Source organism: Dermacentor silvarum, chromosome 3 (genome assembly GCF_013339745.2).
Source record: "Dermacentor silvarum isolate Dsil-2018 chromosome 3, BIME_Dsil_1.4, whole genome shotgun sequence".
In the NCBI taxonomy this organism is placed as follows: Eukaryota; Metazoa; Arthropoda; class Arachnida; order Ixodida; family Ixodidae; genus Dermacentor; species Dermacentor silvarum.
The window spans coordinates 26,599,685-26,618,413 of record NC_051156.1 but is presented as its reverse complement, the minus strand read 5'-3'; the positions used below and the strand labels follow the sequence as shown (position 1 = coordinate 26,618,413).

Sequence of the window (18,729 nt, the reverse complement as noted above, 5' to 3'; positions counted from 1 at the left end):
ACTCGAGGTCCGCTTTGCGCCAGCTGCTGCTCGACGAGCGTGCGCCGCCACTGGCACAGCGCGTTGCCTGCAGGCTGCATGCTCTGCAGCAACAAGGGTGCGACCTGTGGATACAGTGGATACCGTCGCACGTCGGTGTCGCCGGGAACGAGGCAGCAGATGACCTGGCAAGGCGCGCCCACGATCCCCTATCCCCACTGTCGACCCGAGTCAACTCGTTCGACGTGGCGCGGTTTCACTTCAAACAGAGCTCGCGCTGCGCCACCCCGACAGCCGCGTCGCGCGCGGTCGCCCGCCACGCCTGCTTCCGGAATCCGGCTTCACGAGGAGAGAGCGAGCATTCCTCCTCGCACTCAGGACCGGTTCCGTCTGGCCCGCCGAGCGCAAACACCGCCTCTGCAGAGCCTCCTCGCCCCTCTGCCAAGACTGCGGTGCTGTCGAGAAGCTGCAACATCTGATGTGCGAGTGCAGTGCTTTGTCGACGGCGCGCGCCACTCTTGCCCGCGTTTACGGTGGAGGACGTCTTGCACCCCTTGGGGCTGCACATCGAGCCACGGCAAACTCTTCCGCGCACTGCTGAACTTTGCCGACGACGTGTGTTTGGTCGACCGCCTGTAGGCCTCCCCTGTGGGCTCCCGGCGGCTCTTTTGGGGCCGCCCGGGGCGCTGCGTTGGCGTTGGGGTTAAAGCCCCTATATATAAAAAGTAGCGCCATCCACCTTCCCTCCTTCTCCGTTCCACTATCGCTACACTATCGCGCTCGGCGCGACCAGCGCGATCGAGGCGCGATATCGACAGTGGCGCCGCCTGCGTCGGGCCTGCCGTGGCAGACGACAGCTAACGCGCTACCAGAGGAAATCCGAGGAAAACTTCAATCGCGCCCTGCGGTGAAGTTTCTGAGGCGCGATTTTGCTTCGTCAGTCAGTAACTGGCCTTAATAATGCCGTTTTGGAAGTAGCAACGCGAGGATGCGAGACGGCGCAAATATCAAGTGTGCAGCAAGCGTTTGCGCACGCCGGATGGTAAACAAAAAACGCCTTTTGCCCTCGCCTTGTCGGTTGCGGCAACTTAAGGCGCAGCAGCATGCCATCACAACCAAGTTCTTGTCCCTAACACGTTTGATCCGTTTGTGCGTACAGCACTTTCGTCGCACAGGCCCGAGAATGGCAGTTGGAGCGCGCTGGAAAGAAAAAAAAATATACAAAAGCGCAACGCATGCTTCCACGTGACATGGATTGGCCAATGGGGGAGAGAGAGAGATTATTGTTGGAAGGGGTGAAAGATTGGGTTAAAGTGCAGCGCGATAACTGTCTCTCAATAGAGGACACCTCAACCGCGCTGCACAGGGGGATGGGGAGTGAAAGGAAAGAGAAGGGAAAGAGGTCGCAGGCGCAGGAGCGGAAGCAGCAGCAGCATCATCTAAGGCGCCGCAGGCGCGTGGGGTTCACGTCGCACACTGTCGGAAATGAGAACAGGTCGTAAGAAAAAAAAAAGAAAACAAAAAACGAAAAAAGTAACAACAACAACAAACAAACAGAGGAAGGGCGTAGCCGCCGAGAGACACCCGCCAGACCCCAACGCCAACACAGCACCCCGGGCGGCCCCGAAAGAGCCGCCGGGAGCCCACACGGGAGGCCTAGAGGCGGTCGACCAAACCCACGTCGTCGGCAAAGTTCAGCAGTGCGCGGAAGAGTTTGCCGTAGCTCGATGTGCAGCCCGAGGGGTGCAAGACGTCCTCCACCGTCAAGCAGGGGAGGTTCTGCGCGCGGTAAACGCGGGCAAGAGTAGCGCGCGCCGTCGACGAAGCACTGCACTCGCACATCAGATGTTGCAGCATCTCGACAGCACCGCAGTCTTGGCAGAGGGGCGAGGAGGCTCTGCAGAGGCGGTGTTTGCGCTCGGCGGGCCAGACGGAACCGGTCCACGTATTTCTATTTCAGCCCCCGCACAGCGCTCGACCGCTGGCGCCGCGCTGCGCCGCTCGCGCGTACCATGTTTCTAGCCGCCGCCGTTGCAACGGAGGAGGCGTTTACGGAGAACACGCTGGGTTGGGGCTGACTAGCCTGCTGTTAGGGGATCGGTGGTATTCCTAAATAAACGCATCACTGTTTTGATGATCCAAATATAATCTCACTATCAGGGAGGGAGCAGTCTACCTGACTGGAGCAGTATTTTTTTATTTGGGGTGTTGCTACGCTGCGCTCCGCAACACCCCAACGACCGCCGCTTCGCGTCGGCGCCCGGCACCACGGCTTCCTCCGTGGCGCCGGGGTTCAAACGACCGCGCTGGCAAACAGACAGGAAAACAAAAGGAAAAGCGTGATAGAATTTTTAAAAAATCGAGCCAGGGCGGGAATTGAACCCGCGTACGCATTGTCCCGAAGCGAGTGCCGTAACCACTCAGCCATACAGCCACACTTGCAAGGTCACCAAGCATGCGAACCATATGATTGCGTTCGAGCGCCCTCGGCGAAAGCAACCACCTAGCACGGCCGCCTGGATCGGCGCGGGCGGCGGTGTTGCTCCGGCCGTCCCATTCGGACGGAGAGGGTGTAATTGCGAAAAGGGGCGTGGCCGCTGCTTTCGCCGCACCGCGGCGCGCGCCTCCCACCCCTCAACTCCCTTGCTACGGCTGCGCGCGAGACGATTTGCGCTATAATTCGCGCTATAATTAAAATATCGCTTTATAAGAAACCGCGAGAAGTTGTGCCGAACAAAAAGGTACTCAAAAGCACTGATGTCCCTTGACGCTATTTTTTTTTCTTCTTTGCACTCCAGCCTCTGTCAGGATGATGCTGCCCGAAACGCGTACACTCGTAAGCCAAAGTTTTGCGGGAAAATTATTTCCGCGCGCTCAAGCTCAGCATGCCAATGGAAAGCCTGCACGCGAGAGAAGGCTTTCGAGCTCTATCTGCTAGAAGGAATGCCAGCTGACTGACGAGGCAACCAATTTTTTTTTTTTGCGCGCGAATCCGCAGCCCGCAAACTTTTGTTTATGACTTGCATTTTCCCCAGCTTGACCAATTGACTGTCAAAAATACGCTGTGGAAAGCGAGAGATATGACCCGGTGCTTTTAAATGGAGAGCTGAAGTCGCGGCAGTCTTGCATCTGTACATGCGAATGCGTTGTTTATTGTGTTAAATAAGCGTGTTAAATAAGCGAACTCATATCGTGCGTCTTCCTGCACGAAGTATCAAGCTGCTTACCTGAGTCGCAGCCACGGACAGACATTTTTCAGCAACTTTCTGAGCCATCAGTAAATAATTGAATGCCATGTTTGTATTCATGGCGAAATTACCAGCATAACACACTCACAATACCTACAATTTATTTAAGATAGCAAACACACAGCGCTTGTGCACTCGCAGGACTCCTTCAAACGCGGAGAACTTTTCGGCTCGTGGCTTACTCATTAGTTTCTTGCGGTAAGCCGCTGTGTCCGTAACGACTGCGCCAATATTTGAGAGTAGGGGCTTTATAAATTTGCTTGCAATTCATGAAGAAATCGCTGATGCATGCTTTTCGTTTGCCTGGCAAGCAAAATGAGGGCAGCTCTCTAAGTGAGGACAAATTAAAGCTCCACTGCTCCAGTTTCCTCCACTGGAAATGCGTGAAAACTTAGACCAAGCTTTTTCTTGGTGCTCGACTTGCAGCACGGCACGCAGCAGTACGGCATGTTTTTGAAAAATACAGTAAATTACACGCAGAATTTCAGGTGAGATTATAAAAACAAATCACTTGCCTCAATTCAATGTGGTACAACAATGTGAAATGCATATGAAAGCATATATCCTAGTTACACAGGGCCTTCAGCAGCAACATTCCCAAGTAACATATAGTAGTTCGAGGCTTGAAGGAAAAGCCGCTTCAGCACCACTGATGCATTCGCGGGAACTTCACAATGTAAATGCAACGCGCATGCAAGGGCCCCGAATAATTAATTCGGCCGGTAAATCAGGCTGGAGAAAATGTACTGCAAAATTATTATTACCACCGTGATGTCTGCATATGAAGACTTCTGTGAACACAGCGCTCGACCTGAGAACGTAGCCATACAGTGACCACGATGATGAAATACGCTTCTTTTTGAAGGGAACAGCGAGCGTAAGAAAAGAATGACGAGCGTGGTCAGGGGAAGCGCTTCAGCACAGCGGCAACTCACTCGCCAGAATACGTCTCAAGGCGCATGCAGTGCGCCACACAAAGTCGCGTAAACACCCTGCCTATGCGTTAGCTGCATCTCTATCGTATTATGCTACAAAGAAACACCCTCGCTGTGTAAAGCCGGCTTGAGAATCTATCACCACGTGACTTGATTCTCGAGCAGTTTCTTGCAACTGTCAGTCCACTTTGGGCCAACAATCAACCTATCTTCACCACGTGCACGATGTCAAATGCGCATCTCTCCAAGCATCTCCACGGCCGCGACGCCGTCAGCAGAGGGGTTAAAGCCCCTTGATGTTAGAAAGTAGCGACACTCTCCCCCGCGCGCGCGCTTTCCTCCTCAATTCTCCTCGAATTTCTCCCCCTCACCGGGCCGGCGCGGCGCTGAACCCTACAGTGGCTCGCTGCAGCCGCATTAGAATCAATGCGCGCGCTTGTTTATTCGGCCCTTTCAAGCGTTGTATGGGAATTTATCCCTTGTGAAACTGTCAGGACGAAAGTACGTTTCCGATAGAACGTGGTGACATTTTTTTTTTGAGGACGCTTCGATAAATACAAGCGGAAGCGCTCCGAAAAAATGAGTACCAAGCAGTGGCTGAGCTGTTAACCTCTACGTCGCCACTTGGATAGTCCGTAACGCGGAGGTGTATTGGGTGCATACAATATAAGCAGCGTAGAGTATAAACTAGAATTTGGTTCACAATCTTCGCTCTTAAAATGCTCAGAGAAGGTAACCAAGAAGAAATGTGATGGTTTACTTAAAGTGAATTCGCCAAAATGAGTGGGCCAAAAGCCTTTGTACCAATGCCACTGTGCAAAATACGTGCTGTGTTTGCGAAACAGCCAACATAGAACTTTACACACGCGCCTGTATTCCGTCACTATGAAACGACGAGAAATTACATTCCATCACCTCTGGGAGTAACCTAAGTCTCTCTGTCAAAACAACAACAACAACAAAAGGCTGATTGCTTACACGGAAACTGCTAAGACTGGCACTTGATAATTAACTTACAGACTTCAAGATGGCAAGTTTATCAGAATTGAGGGAGATTATCAGAAGCGCGTGGCTTGTACTTAATGAGCATGCGCGAATAATACATAACACCACTTATCTACATATATATTGCGGTTCATGCCTTCGCAACATAAAGTACGTAAAGAAAAAGAAATGCTCGCAGTATTGAAACTTTGCAAAGATACAATTAGCACGCAATAAGAGTAATATAGTTCCTTGGCTTCACAAGTATCAGGCGCAAGGCTCACACGCAGACAAACACGCGCGCGCACACACATACACGCACACACGCACGCACACACACAAACACGCACACACACACGCACACAACTACAAAATATGAGTTACAGGCATTATCTCACAAATTACATACATTTCAAAACTAACGCACGCGCGAAAACACAAAAAGCTTTGTCACGGCTCGAAGAGTCACCAAAAATTTCAGCCGACACACTTTAAGAAAAAAACTATATGCACAGTTATCGGTGCTCTGTATTGAACTGAACGAAAAGTCCGGCTATGGGCGAAGAGCATTAAAATCTCCATGCAACTTCATCCACAAATATGAGAAAAGCTGCAACATTCACCTCGCAAAGAACGGCGTGCTTAGAAGGGGCGAAATCCCTTCTCCCGATGTTATGGAGCCACTGCTTCCGACGCACGACATTCCGTTCAGCTCGGGGGATATAAAATAAGGCTTGCCCTTTCTCTGACCTGCTGCTGCATTGAAACGCGCAGCAGCAAGGCATTTTCATTGAGAACGAAGCTCAGATGCCTACGAAAGGATGGAAAAACTTGGGAAACACGTTCGGAGCGGCAGGGCGACCACTACTTGGACTGCTCATGGCGAGCGGGAGAAACTAAAGGCGCGCGAAAGCAAGTTCCGCGCAGTTTTCGTGACGTCAGGGTCACCTGACGGGGTAGTCTCGCGCGCCGCAGCCATTCAGCGTGGCGGATGCGCTGCCTCTGCGAAAGAGGGGGAGAAAAGGAGGAGGTTGACCGCGCCGGCGAGGGCGTTGCGGTGTAGATTTTGGCGCTGAGCCGTGCTCCCTCAAGGGCTGCAGAAGATAGCGCCAAGCTTTCCCTTTCCCTCAAGAACCACTTATCGTATCGTATCGCGGTGTAGATCAAAGCGTGTCGCTACTTTCTAACATCAAGGGGTTTTAAGAGGGATGGGAGCACAGCGCCGCCTCACGGCGCGCGGGGCAACTTCTTCAATTACATGTTTTCAATGGGGCGCGCGTCGAATGGGACGGCCGTAGCAACCCCGCCGCGCACGCCGATCCAGGCGGCCGTGCACCTAGAAACGCGGTACGCGCGAGCGGCGCAGCGTGGCGCCAGCGGTCGAGCGCTGTACGGGGGCTGAAATAGGAATACGCGGTCAACCGGTCTTGAGTGCGAGGAGGAATGCTCGCTCTCTCCTCGTGAAGCCGGATTCCGGAAGCAGGCGTGGCGGGCGACCGCGCGCGACGCGGCTGTCGGGGTGGCGCAGCGCGAGCTCTGTTTGAAGTGAAACCGCGCCACGTCGAACGAGTTGACTCGGGTCGACAGTGGGGATAGGGGATCGTGGGCGCGCCTTGCCAGGTCATCAGCTGCCTCGTTCCCGGCGACACCGACGTGCGACGGTATCCACTGGAGGCACAGGTCGCACCCCTGTCGCTGTAGAGCATGCAGCCTGCAGGCAACGCGCTGTGCCAGTGGCGGCGCACGCTCGTCGAGCAGCAGCTGGCGCAAAGCGGACCTCGAGTCGCAAAGAATCACCACTCGCTTCAGGAACGGCGACTCTTTGAGGATGTCAGCCACCAGATGGAGTCCCACAAGCTCCGCTCTGGTGGAGGAAGCTCGGTAGGACAGGCGGCACTGTCTCGCGACATCGAGGTGCGGCACAACGCAGGCGGCGGCCGCGGGACCGTCCTGGCGGACAGAACCGTCAGTGTACAGGTGTGCCCTCCCCACCAGGTCGTCGTGTAATCCGTGCAGCAGCCTCCTGCACCACAGCGCAACGAGGCGTGCGGTGCTTGGAGCGGACGCCCGGCAGGTCGAGGCACACTCGCAACGGCACACGCTGGTTTGGTGGCGGCCAGGCAGCAGGGGAGGCCGGGGCGTCGACCACCAGGCTGTCGAAGAGCTCGAGGAGCATCCCCACACGCGACTTGGGCAGCTCGCGCAGGTATGACAGCATGGGGCCGGCACCGGGGGCACGGGAGAGGCGCTCCAAGTGGCCAAGGGCGCCCAGATCGGCAGTGAGGGAGACGGGCCAGGCGCCGGTTTCCGCGAGCGTCTCCGCGACACGGGAAGCACTGGGCAGGCCGTGGCACATGCGAAGAACTCGTCGGTGGTCGCCGTCGATGCGTCGCCACAGATGCGGTCGCAGGTTGCACAGTGGGAGCGCGTACAGGACCCTGGACAGCGCCACTGCACCGTACATGCCAACCGCGAACGAGGGGGGGGGGCAGCCGTCACCACGCGCGAGGAGCGCGCGCACCGCGCCCTCAACTTGGCGCATGGCAGCGCGAAGCCGCTTCACGGCGGGGAGCCATGTCAGGCGATGGTCGATGGTGAGCCCGAGGTAGCGCACCGTCAGCCGCCAGGGAAGAGGAACACCGTCGACGACCACGCAGCCAGTGTGGCGCCGGGCAGCAGCGCGTGAGTGGACCATGATGGCCTCCGACTTTGCCGCCGACAAGCGCAGACCAATAGCCCGCAGGAAGTCGCCGACCGCATCCGCCGCCGCCTGGAGCTGCAGACGCATCAGTGCCATCGTTGCCGGCGGGCCACGGACGAAGAGCGCCACATCGTCCGCGTAGACCACGGTACGCATAGGGAGGTGCCCACTGCTGCGCACGCACTCGCTGATGGGCGCGAGTGCAAGGTTGAACAGAAAGGGGCTCAACACACTCCCCTGAGGCACACCACAAGTCACTGAACGGGGCGAGCTGGTCGCACGCCCAACCCGAACAACGGACGACCTGTCTGTTAGGAAGGCTCGCACGTACGCCAGGAGCCGGCCCCCCACACCAAGAGCGCGCACAGCCGAGATGATGGTGTCGTGGGCCAGGGAGTCGAACGCGCTCTGGACGTCTAAGAGCAGCAGGAACGTGGCGTGGCCGTCGCCACTTGCCTGCTCCAGCGTGCCCACAACGGCGGCAAGGCAGTCGGCCGTAGAGCGGTGCGTGCGGAACCCACACTGTTCAGGCGGAAAAACACCCCGGATGTCCGCTATCCATTGGAGCCTCGACAGGGCCATCGCCTCCATCGTCTTGCCAGGGACTGACGTTAGAGAGACGGGCCTGTATGAGGCGAGGCTGCAAGGCGGCTTGCCACTCTTCAGTACTGGCACCACGAGCGCGGAGCGCCAGGACTCCGGGAGGCACCCGCTGCGCAGGACACCGTTGAATGCGTCGAGCAGGAAGTGTCGCTGATCTTCGTCCAGGTTGCGCAGCATTTGGTGGGTGACTCCGTCCTGCCCGGGCACACTGCGGCGCCGCCCGCGGCACAGCACGCGCTGCAGCTCGTGAAAGGTGAAGTCTTCCTCGCACAGACTTGTGATTGCCTGCGCGTGAGTTGACTGATCTCCACCCCGCACGAACACAGCCACGTAGAGCGCCCGCAGCGCGACCGCAGGCACACCAAGGAGGGGAGCGGTGGCGGCAGCAGCAAAGGCGTCCGCCAGCTGTTCGGCGAGCGCGAGCTCGCTGATGCCCTGCGCCACAGCGATGGCGAGCATAGGGAACCGTGGTGTCCTGGGGTTCAGCAGCGCATTCAGGACGCGCCAGCCGCGGTGTTGGTTGCGGGGTCTCGCGAGCGACGAGCAGAGTCCCGCCCAGCTACGTCGGCGCAGCTGCCTCGCGTGTCGCCTGCACACCGCGTCAAGTCGGTTGTGTGTAGTCCAGTCCGCGGCGGCACCGGAGCGGACCGCGCGTCGCTGAGCACGTCGGCGAGCCGCGCGGACGTTCAGCAACTTGATGTCGGGGCAGGGCGTGCCGGCGGGGACGATCACGCTTGTCGTGGCACGGCCCGCGCACTCCGCGATGTGCGCGAAGTAATCACTGCAGTGCGACGGTCTCGCACACATCTCGCGGAAGAGCGGCCACCGCACGACAGCGTACACGCTCGTGATCGGGTAGTGATCCGATCCGGCGGTGTCCGGAGCACGCTGCCAGGAGTAAGAGCAGCGCTCCGAGACAAGCGCCAGGTCGATCACTGTGGCGACTCCGTCCCGCCGCACGAACGTCGCTTCCCCACTGTTGAGGACGGTGAGGCCCGCAGCCGCAACGGCAGACGACAAGTCCCCTCCTCGCGCATTGCTCCTGGCACTGCCCCAGTCGCGGTGGTGAGCGTTGAAATCGCCGCACATGACGGTGTCGGGCGAGAGCAGCACAGTGAGGCGCACAACGAACGAGTAGTCGGCGCGACGGGCACCCGCGCGAACGTAAACACTGGCCACCGAGGTGTTCGTGCCGCGCACGCGCACAGTGACGGCCACGCACTCGATCATCGCGGAGCACAGGTGGTCCGTGGGGACCCGCGCATGAGGAAGGGCGGCTCGCACGTAGACGGCAACGCGGAGACGGCCAGGCGGATGCGCGTCAACAGAGCACGGCGCAGCGTCACACTCAGGCATGGCACAATTCGACGCACTGCTGTAACCGATGTAGCCCGGCAGCGAGACCTCCTCTGCACGCGCGTACGTTTCCTGTAAAGCGAGAATATCGTAGTCGTGCAGAGGAAGGTGCTCTGCGAGCTCAGCGTGTCGGCGGCGCAGGGAGTTGCAGTTCCACTGCAATATGCGCGGCCGAGAGGCAACTGCCATGGCTGGCGAGTGTTCGTTGAGCGGCAAGGGCGGCCGCGCACAGTGGGCGTGCGGGGCAGTCCTGCGGCAAAAACTCTGTCGCGAACGCGAGCGCGGCAGTCAACAACGCGATGACGGCTTCGCGTGAGTCGGGAGACGCCGAGGGCAATCGGGGCGCAGGCGTCGACGTGTTGCCCGCGACGGGGCCCGCGGCGTCGGAGTAGCTCCGGCCAGGTTGCACTCGGGACGGGACAAGGGAGGCGGCGTGTTGTTGCGGCCCCTGTGTGGTGGGCTGTCCCGTGGTGCGGACGAGGACGGTAGCTTGGCGGCGAGTTATGGGCAGTTCAGACGAGGCGAGGGTCTCAGCGACCTTCCTTTCGTGCTGCCAGCTGGGGCAGCGCGGCTCTGTCGCCGCGTGCGGGCCGCCGCAGTTCAGGCAGGTGGCTTGTTTGGCCGTGCAGCCGGACGTTTTGTGGGCGCCCCCACAACGGAGGCAACGTTGCTCGGAGGTGCAGGTCGCGGTTATATGGCCGTAGGCGCCACAGTGGTGGCACTGCCTAGGACGCGGGCGCTTCGGGAGCACAGACCGGCGCACCTTAAACAATGCGACCTCAGCAGGGGGCTTCCTGCCCGCGAAGCGGAGGACAACATTTCCGCCCGCACGGACGCATCCAAGTACCGCGACACCCGACTCGACATTCGCCAGCAGGATGTCGTCGTTGAGGTTGCGGTCGACGCCGGAGACGTATCCCGTGCAGGACTCGGCCGGGGCTGACGTCGCGCGCACCGGGACGCCACATATTTCCATGACAGCGAGGAGCGGGTCCAGTGGAGCGTCGGTGGCAGCGTCAACCGCGACAATAGACAGTTTTAGTTTAGCGTGGTTACCGGAATAGCGGGCGTACCGGAATAGCGGGATCGAAGTGCGCATGCGCAGAACGCTAACTGACCCATACCGTTTACCGTGCGCACGCTATTTCTCAGAGTTAAAGGGACACTAAAGAGAAACAGGAAGTTCAGCTGGAATAAAAGAGGGACCTTCAGGAATGCATGCAGTTTTTGTTGGGTGCAAAAAGATGAATTATTAGCGGAGAAATTCGTAAACAAAGACCAAATATCTCTTCCTCAATTTCTCTCACCCCAGATTTGGCGCTGAAGCAGTGTCGTCACAGATTTCATTGCTCTCAGCGAATCAGAATGCGCCATGATACGTCACCGCTTGCGTAAACGGCCGAGGCGCTGGATGCATCATGGCTGTTTACATGGCTGCATGCATGGTCGCTGCGTTTGCGTTCGCCGCGATGGATACCGTTGCTGCCGCTGAACCTTGCAACGAAGAGCTCGCCAGGGAAGCAGGACTGCATTTCAGCGATACTCAGTGAAACGGAGCGCGAAATGATCCTCCGTGCTCGAGCGGTAGGTGTTTCCGCGTGCGATGGCGGTGAGCCGCCGGCCGCGCCGGCGGAAAACAGAGCTTCGTTTTCGTCGACGGAAGGCGAAGCGTCCGGTCCGCCAGGCGACGATGTTCCAGACAGAACAAGCGTAGAAAGTTGCGCACGTACTCGGTATGGTTATTTCGTGGCTTTATTTAACGACATTCAGCACTCAACGAGCCGCCACTTTGCTGCTGCAGGGGCACCGGTAGGGGGTTTGATGAAGGCCGCATTGAGGGAACAGCTGCTCGAGAAAGGACTGGCCTCTGGGGCACGCCAAGATACCTTCCGAGGGCAAGATTATACACATAATTCGAGGGCGAGAAATGCAGAGAGCACACCATCGGTTTCTCTGGCTCTTTTGCCGTTTTATCATCGGCAGAGCACTGAGCCATTGCGAACGCCAGGTAGCCGGGGCTCTCCGCGCGACACCACATGAAAGGACACAATCGAGCCAACACTGCCGCTGCCCCTGAGCAAGCGCCTTGGGCCATTTATACAGCCCTCAACACTACACACACGAGGCATTTTCTGGCTGTTTCCCGCGAAGTCAACGTTTTTCGAGCCACGCAACACGCAACCAAACACCGTAGAGCGGAACAGGCGCGCGCGACGATGCATTGACCAAAAACGAAACTACGAAACTATCACTTCCGCATGTATGCCATGCCATTTTTTCTTATTTATTTAATTTTGTGCTAAACTTCTACTTCCTCGCTTGAAACGGTTTAAAAAGTTGGCAAATGCTGTTTATATACGTTTAAGGTGTATTTCATTTTGTGTTTTATTAACAGCGATAAATCGCTCTCGACCAATCGCGACCGGCCTGCATTTGTAATCTCCGACGTCACGAACGTGTAGTGCGGGAAATTCGAAGGGGCGTCAGCACCTATTCTTCAGTTTTTCGCTATTTTCTCGCTTATTAAACATCTGTTTGAAGTAAGAATGGTATGGCTGTGATCGTGAAAGGATAATCTACCATTTAGGCTCAACTTCCGGTTTCTCTTTAGTGTCCCTTTAACGTTACCGTGTTAGCGTGGTGTACGTAGTGTACGTAAAACATGGCGGCGGTCCCGGTCGCCCGCTTCGAACTGAATTTGGCGTTGTTTTTGTAGAATTCACTTCGTTTGTAGCAAATGACTGCGTAAACGGCTTTTGCTTAGTGTCATGCCGCTTCGCCGAGAGAGTGTTATGGCTAATCTTGAGGAATTTTCGAGATCGTTTCTCGTTTCGAACGCGCCTAAGCCTAACGAGAGAAATTTTTTCTGAGATGCGAGCGCCATCTTTCGCTAAAGTCGGGAGATAGGCGCGACGATGGCATATGGCCTCTGAGATGGGAGAATTTCGGAGGCTATGGTAGACAGCTTGTACTGCTTGTCTGTTTCGTTGCAGATCGACGGACATGTGAAGTAAAAATACAACGCGCTCCTGGCTTCCATTGCGCTGCCTATCGCACTTTCCGGACGCACACACACATAGAATTAGGTGCCCTGTGTATGCGAAATTCAAAGCGTAATGGAATAGCGTCCCGCACGTAAACTACGCTATCACGCTATACTAAAACTCTCTTTCTGCAAAGTTCGTTTGCGGAACGGTAACGCTATTTCCCGCAACCCCGCTATTACGCTAACGCTAAACTAAAACTGTCTAATGTTGAGTCGGAAGGTGACTCTGACCCGGTGCGCGCCAGCCACCCGCGACAGCTGTGCCGCAATCGCCTCCTGCGAGTGTGCGAGGAAGTTTGTCATCCCGGCGAGGGGGCGATACAACACAGTGTCGCAGGGTTCCCGCAAAGTCAGAAGGGCTGGGGTGCGGCGAGGACGCTGTCGACGGCCTCCGCGGCGGCGGCGCTTGCGGTTTGGCATCGCTGGAGGGGGCGGGGCACCGTTGAGTGCACGTGTGCCGGCCCGGTCGCTGGGCTGCTTCCTTGGAGCCACAGCTGACTACTTCAGCTGGTTGTCTCTCTCCCTCCTTGCCTGTGGCAGGCTTGCCTTTGTGCCAGGGTGGGGAGGGGCGGCTTGCCTGGAGGGGGTAGAGGTGGGAACGCATCCTCGACCAGGGGGGCGCGGGTACCAAGCACACAGCTGGGGCGCGCCGTTCCGGCCGGGGAAGGGAGCTGTCCGATCGGTTTCCCTCTCTCCGGTAGAGCAGTGTCAACCTGGTCCGCCGTGGGGTGGTGTCGCTGGGGAGATTTCTCTCTCGCCGGGAGCTTGGGAGCCACGTGCTCTGAGAGTTGTTGACTCCCAACCGGTTTGTCTCCCTCCGGGAACTTGGGGACCTCGTGATGTGCGGGTGGTTGAGCAGCCGGTTCCTCTACTTCCGCCACCTCGGGAGCCACGTCACCCACTGGGGGGTGGCCTTGCTGGACAGGTTCCTCTCCCTCTGACAGCTCGGAGGCTTCTCGATCCGACAGGGAAGGGGATCGGGTGCAAGCTGGAGAGGAGGTGTCGTCGCTGCTCGGAGTGCTCTCGGTCGATGGCGAGGGGGAGGGGCTCTGGGAAGGGCTCGTGGAATCGGATGAGAGGGGGGACTGGAGAGCGTACTTGTATGCGGGCTCTTTTCGTCTGCCGCACCGTCCCCTGCTGTGTCAGGCTGCTGGGGGGGTGGGGGAGGCGAGACCAGTTCGGTGTGCTGTGGCGAACCGGTTGTGGTCTCAGCTTCTCTCAAACTGGGGCGGCTTTGTGATGTGGCTGGTGGGGATGCAGCATCCCGGGGGGCTGCGGCGACTTTGCAGCGCTTGCGCTTTCGGGCCGTTGCAGGGGTCGGGGCGCCGGTGCGTCTGGGTGAAGGCCGGAGGCGCTTGGCAATACGCATTTTTTTACCCACTGTGCCGACCTTCTGGGATGCAGACTGGAGAGCCGGTGGGTGCAGGTCATGGGTCAGGAGCCGTCGAGTGGCTCTGAGGAGAGCCTCCATGTTCCGCGAGCGGCCGGGGGTGCCGCTGGGCGCGAAACCGGACTCGCCGACCGAGAGGTCACCCATCGTGAGGGTGCTGGGCTGGATGGCTACATGTTGAGTGTAGCCGCCTAGCTATACGATAACTCAGCTAGAGCTAAGGTTCCTAACGTCCCACTCCCTTGGGAGCCCTGATAAGGGCTACGCTCAGAGCGTGGTCGTGGGAGGGGAACAAAGCGGCGCAAGGGAGCAAGAAAAACACGTCTTGCTCCGGCGAGCGGAGGAGGCTGGGGCGACAGGAGGCGGCGAGGAGGAAACGCCGGGGGTGAGCGCGGTGGCGGCATGATCTAAGAATGGCGCTACTTTTTATATATAGGGGCTTTAGTTGGGGTCTGGCGGGTGTCTCTCGGCGGCTACGCCCTTCCTCTGTTTGTTTGTTTGTTGTTGTTGTTACTTTTTTTATTTTTTGTTTTCTTTTTTTTTCTTACGACCTGTTCTCATTTCCGACAGTGTGCGACGTGAACCCCACGCGCCTGCGGCGCCTTAGATGACGCTGCGCCTGCGACCTCTTTCCCTTCTCTTTCAGTCCCCATCCCCCTGTGCAGCGCGGTTGAGGTGTCCTCTATTGAGAGACAGTTATCGCGCTGCACTTTCACCCTTTCCAACTATAATCTCAGCGCGTTTCGCCACCCGTCGGCGCTAGGGGCGCTGCGACCCTTCCTCCCCTGCTTCGCGTGCATGCGCATGCCTTCGCGCTCGCACGATCGTTTTCCCGCGCATATTATTTGGTGCTCTGTCAGTGTTGTTCAGTATGCAGTAATTTGTGGGCTCCTGAAGACGGTCGTACAGCCTTTAGTACGCTGCGGCCCCAGCCAAGAGATGGCGCCGTTCATTGCGCATCGGTATATAACTACTGTGTGATGGTGTATTGCTTTGTTCCGTATTGCAAGTCCCGTTCCGGGATAACACTCGCTGTTTCTTTTCACCATTTCCCAAGCAATGAGTTTGTAGCCTGAGTTTCTAGCGCTTTTGGACAAGATAGTGTTTTTTTTTTTTTCGATAAAGCCTCCGAACACCTGTCACGCAGAAAGAGCAGTCCAGCTTTACTTTCAACGCGCTCCCATCTTGACATAAGAACCATCTTGAAATGCAGCGCAACGGGACGGCACAACAGAGAGGAAGACGAACACAGGCGCTAATATGACACCCATGTCTTATATTTCCCATCTTGAGCTGCCCTGAAGGTGTTGACGACAGCCATGCGATACGATCCGCAAATCTAATCGCCGAGAAGTTTCTCAGAATACTCCTTGTATATCACTCAAACCAACTGACTGACGAACACGACAAGCCTTCGGCCTATGTACACAAGCCGCCAAGGAAACACTTTAGATTGTAATTGTGAATATGACACATTTGTGAGCTACTGTGTCCACATAAGATTTCGCCTGAAAGTATGGCAACCATACTTCCCGAACTCATTGAGCCCGACTAGTGTAATCTCGACGACAGGGGTTTGGCAAAAATTACAAAATCGATAAGTTAAAACAAAGTGTAATATATTTTCAAATGTTTACCATTGTATTGCTAGCAATATAATGAAAATATGTAAACAAGAAGCACGTTATCATAGCAGCCTGCCGATAAACATTGCGAATGTCATTTTGTTTACCCGTGTAGACTGGGAACGCAAGACCGCAATGCCATTCGGTATGAATGTCATTTACTGCAAATGACATTACATGTGCCGTGCGACAGGGGTATAAGTGCATTCGAGCAATAAATATTTATTTGCATTCTTCAAAATGCATATGCGTTTGATGGCAGAGAGCTGTTCTCCCGGCGACTGCATCTCCATGTTACCCAGTGAAATTAAAGTGGCTCGGTGTATTAATACGGTTACACAGCATGCATATATAAGAAGCCTAGATTTGCGCGCCCTATACAATTGGGCGACTTGTTCTTGAATGCACGGTGAGAAGCGCGCCCGACCCCATCTTGCAGCGTTGCGCGCGCTGCACAGATCGGCTGGGTGCCTCGATGTCAGCGCCGCCTTTTAACCAGGCCCGCTCCTTTGTGTCGGAGCTTTCTGTGCAGCGCGTTCGCGTTGCCAGGTGTTAAACGATGCTGCGCACGTGTTCACTATCGGGCTTGCGACGTAAGACGAAAGGTGCTTGACAGTTTTATCGCTATAAATACTCCGTCATGCCCCGCGGGCCTTTGTGCACCATCTCAACGGAAAAAGGACACCCATTTCCCAACGACCCAGAACGCATCAAAAAGTCGACAAGAATCTTCTTCAGCTAAGCCATGATGCTTAAATTTGTCTTCGCGTTAAACGGTCTTCAGGAGATTTTCTGATCCACTAGGCGGTTGCCGTCTAAATCATTTAATCAAGGTGATTAGAAGCCTGATTAATCTCAATGTGTCGTTTCCAACAATCCCATGCACTGAGCATCCAACTGTCAGGAAAATGTTTTTGTGGAGTTTTGTCTTGCGGATCAGTATTTATACTTGCACTGATTGTACCAGCCAGATATGTAACGAGGGGGATGGAATATGAAAGTAAAACAGATGCAGGTGTAAACTTGAACTGATCTGTTTTGATGTTTGTAATAAGCATGTAAACTTGAGGTTTGCTCTGTCAATGCTCTCGATTTTATGTGCGTGGCCTCTTGTGGCTTCAGGCAGCCTGAACTTGTTGGCGAGCAGCCTTGAACTACATTTCGGTTTTCGCGGGTTGTCTTCCTCTGATTTTTACTCACGTGACAACTATACGGGGTGATCAATTCTAAGTTTTCCGGAATTTTAAAGAATCACTTGAGGCCGATAATGTACTTCTTGTCTTGAAGCTGGATTATCCGAAGAGGCGGAGAATAATAGCATGAGGAATCAAAACACGTATTCAGAAATTAACAAACAATCCCTAATTTACTTCATAATTAGTTACTTTACGGCAGATATTGCAATTTACGAATTGTGGCCGGTGAGATTGAAATGAAACTTGAAATGATTCTGCAGAATGACACCAGTTTCAATATATTTTCCAAAGTGTGGTACGAAATACATCGGCGTTACAATTACTTTTGTGCTTCAATGCATAAAAGAGCATTGTGTTAGAAAAGTAAGTGGAACAACAGTGCAATTTTGCGGCGCCTTTGATGGTGTACATCTGTAATGTGGTGTCACTCTGGAAATTCGTTCCGAGGTGATACGCCTTGCAAGCTCACCATTGTAGATTGCAATATGTGCAGTAAAGTAATTGGGAAGGTAATAAGTGATTTTTTGATTATTTGAATATGTGTTTTCATTTCTCGTGCAAGTAATCCATATCAATGAGTAGAATTGCGTTATCAGCAGCTAGCGCATTATAAAAATTCCGCAAAACTTAAAAGTTTTGCGGAACCCCGTATATTTTGGCAATAAACATTCCCTTTCTTTTAGTGAGATGTGTCGCTGTTTCCCTTTCTCAAATTACTGTGCTCACATTGGGTCGTTGCATAACTGAACTAAGGCAAAAGTGTTTTCCCGCAAAATATTTAGGCACTATATTTATAGTTCCTGTGCTTTTTACTTATTAAAAAAGAATAAATTCTCTGGTTTTACGAGCAAAAACTACGATCTGATTATTACGCGTAGTGAGTGACTTCGAAATAATTTTGACCACCTGGGGTTCTTCAACGTGCACCTAAATCTAAGTAAACGAGCGTTCTTGCATTCTGCCCCGTTTGACATTTGGCAGCCACGGCCGTAATCGAAACCTCGAGCTTGCGTTTTGACATTCGCATAGTGTGTCTCTGGTAATCTAAGACTTTTTCCGACCACGTGTTCTTTATCATTCTTACCTTTTAAACGCACGATTTGTATCTCAATGAATAAAGTACATAACGCGCTGCCGTAATTATTAACCCTGGTTTTCCTACATTTTTTTTCACGGCATGACGCAGCTAAAGCATTATGGTCAAAAGTTGCGTCAGTCTTTTTGAAGGACAACTTCTAAGACCGTTATTGCACACCATATGCGTCAACTTTGTGGTTGTAATAAATTTGTAAGCGTAAGTGAAAGCGCGTCAAAAACGACTATAGTTATCTGCTGGGCTCGAAACTTACTATAGTATTTTACTGTAAACGTTCAACCTCCGTTTTTGAGGTGATATGTAAATATTGCAATGCAAGCAATCATACAAAATGCAAAAATTTGAACTTTTTACACTGTCCGCGAGCGCAGAACCTAAATTCCCGCTGGCCGTTATAGCGCACCTTTGCGTGTTCCGACACAATATGGCGGCGAAACCAGACGTGTCACCACCGTGTACTGAGAAGCGCTGCATCGAGGCGCCCTAAGCAGGGTGAGGTCGCAGCGCCCCACCAAGCAGCGGCGATAAGCAAGAACTAGCCCCGATACAAAGGCCGTAAGAAGCGAGCGC

At 54.9% G+C, this 18,729-nt stretch overlaps 1 protein-coding gene across 1 annotated transcript; it reads right to left on the bottom strand.

Moving 5' to 3' along the window:
- Nucleotides 1–13,720: 13,720 nt before the first annotated feature.
- Nucleotides 13,721–14,389, bottom strand: LOC119444268 (uncharacterized). Its single transcript, XM_037708693.1, has one exon. It carries the CDS (start codon nt 14,387–14,389, stop codon nt 13,721–13,723), a length of 669 nt encoding a protein of 222 aa, XP_037564621.1.
- Nucleotides 14,390–18,729: the final 4,340 nt, after the last annotated feature.